Source organism: Alosa pseudoharengus, unplaced genomic scaffold (assembly GCF_046254945.1).
Source record: "Alosa pseudoharengus isolate Yale_2024_CS ecotype anadromous, Long Island Sound unplaced genomic scaffold, YU_APseudo_1.1 YU_APseudo_1.1_scf_7, whole genome shotgun sequence".
NCBI lineage: Eukaryota > Metazoa > Chordata > Actinopteri > Clupeiformes > Clupeidae > Alosa > Alosa pseudoharengus.
In genome coordinates, this window is record NW_027468859.1 from 540,001 (window position 1) to 542,500 (window position 2,500).

At 46.2% G+C, this 2,500-nt stretch overlaps 1 protein-coding gene across 1 annotated transcript in view; it reads left to right on the plus strand.

Moving 5' to 3' along the window:
- Nucleotides 1-2,500, plus strand: part of syne1a (spectrin repeat containing, nuclear envelope 1a) — a 153,761-nt gene that overhangs the window by 19,846 nt on the left and 131,415 nt on the right. Inside the window, exon 13 of the mRNA XM_076273134.1 lies at nt 1,295-1,465. Within this exon, the coding sequence (XP_076129249.1) occupies nt 1,295-1,465 (171 nt within the window). The remainder of the gene's footprint in view (nt 1-1,294; nt 1,466-2,500) is intronic.

Consider the following 2,500-nt stretch of genomic DNA (forward strand, 5'->3'; position numbering starts at 1 on the left):
GTGTGTGCGTGTGTGTGTCTGTGTGTGTGTGCATGTGCGTGTCTGTGTGTGTGTGTGCGTGCGTGTCTGTGTGCGCGTGCGTGTGCGTGTGTGTGTGTGCGTGTGTCTGTGTGTGCGTGCGTCAGAGTTTCTGCTAGGAAAAAATGGTGCCGGTCAAAGTGACCGGCAGAGGTTTCGTTTTCCGGACATTTTGATGATATGCCGGTCAAATATCCTATTATCGCTTCTTAATTAGTCAAATTGAGGAAAACTGGAGACAGGCTATGTAGCTTAAATAATGGTATAATCAGGCTGTATAGAAGAGTCCGATTTGTTCGTTGTTTTAAAAAGGCTACGTTGTTTGTTGCTGTTACCCACGTTATCTCCAGTGGTGACTGTTTATCTTACACAGATGCGCACACACAAGAATGAGCGCTCACACCACTACACCACACCACCTAATGCTATGCCTCTTTATTTGATAACAATACATTAAGAAATGTTTCCTATTCTGGGAAATGTTTAGGTTCTTTTTCTTTCGGCCGCGGTTCAATGATACCGTTTAATTGTGCCAGAAATTATCCGCGGACCAGTAATCGCCTCGTCGAGAAGGCCCTAACCCTGCAGATGATCATAGACAGAGAACGCATAGGCCTACTGTATGCTTTGGGTAAAGAACACTTTATGTCCAGTGTACACGGAGAATGACAGTGTCTTGGAGCGGCCGCACCCCCCGCAACTCCACTTCCAATGTCACTGATTCCGACAGATACGCCCGACACTTTTGCTTTTTATCTGGTGGTGGTGAAGTTGACCGGACATCTGAGGCTTCAGACGTTACCAATTTATCATCATCCATCGCGTCTGGCCTCTGAAAAAACTTTTAAGGCTAGTCTGCCTGGGCCTGGCCATGTTTGAACTACCTCACTCATTTGTTCGTTGTTGGACGTTTTAAGCGTGCGCTTCCTATTTGAAATGCAGCATAGGCTATGCGTGTTGTTTAATAGCTTACTTTCAAACGGTACAGCATGTTCATTTAAAAACATAGCCAGAGGACGTATAATATAGGCTTAGCCTACATATTAAGGCTTATTCTCAAATTCAGATTGCGTTAGGGGATTATTAGCCAATTTCAATCGGACAATTTGACCGGAGAGATTTAATTTTTTCCGGCCAATGTCCGGTAATTACCGGACAACGGAAACCCTGGCGTGCGTGTGTGTGTGTGTGCGTGCGCGCGTTTGTGTGTGTGTGTGTGTGTGTGTGCGCGCGCGTATTGTGCACAAATCTGAGCCCATCCTTGTGTGTATCACAGGGGAGTATCCAGCAGCTGCAGGAGGAGATATGCAGTATAGAGGACGCTCACTGTACAGCAGGAGCCTTCTCTGATTGGCTGACCACTGCCCAGAGGAACTTTGGTGCAATTACATCAACCAATGAGGGTCATGATTTTGTTGCTATGGAGAATAAGCTAAAAAGACTGGAGGTAGGTGTCTCCACTGACTAGCACACAAACAACAACAACACGTTACATTTATATAGCGCTTTTGTCAACAACAACATGTTACATTTATATAGCGCTTTTCTCAACAACAACACGTTACATTTATATAGCGCTTTTGTCAACAACAACACGTTACATTTATATAGCGCTTTTGTCAATAACAACACGTTACATTTATATAGCGCTTTTGTCAACAACAACACGTTACATTTATATAGCGCTTTTGTCAACACTCAACAACAACACGTTACATTTATATAGCGCTTTTGTCAATAACAACACGTTACATTTATATAGCGCTTTTGTCAACAACAACAACAACACGTTACATTTATATAGCGCTTTTGTCAACACTCAATAGCAACCACCACCAATGTGTAGCACCCACCTGAGTGACCTCACTAACCACCACCAATGTGTAGCACCCACCTGGGTGACCTCACTAACCACCACCAATGTGTAGCACCCACCTGGGTGACCTCACTAACCACCACCAATGTGTAGCACCCACCTGGGTGACCTCACTAACCACCACCAATGTGTAGCACCCACCTGGGTGATGCACAGCAGCCATTATGCGCCAGAACGCTCACCACACACCAGTTGAGGTGGAGAGTGAGGGAGTGAATGAGCCAATCACACTGGGGGATGATTAGGGGGCAGATTGAATGAGCCAATCACACGGGGGGATGATTAGGGGGCAGATTGAATGAGCCAATCACACTGGGGGGGTGAATAGGGGGCAGATGGAATGATCCAGGTTGGGAATTTCACCAGGACACCGGGGAATCCCCTACTCTTTGCGATAAGTGCCATGGGATCTTTAATGACCACAGTGAGTCAGGACCTCGGTTTAACGTCTCATCCGAAGGACGGCATCTCCTACAGTACAGTGTCCCCGTCACTGCAATGGGGCATTGGGATTGATCTTTTTGGCCAGAGGGAAGAGTGCCACCTACTGGCCACCCACCAACACCACTTTTTATATGAACATGTAAATATCTCAGCCATCTCCAC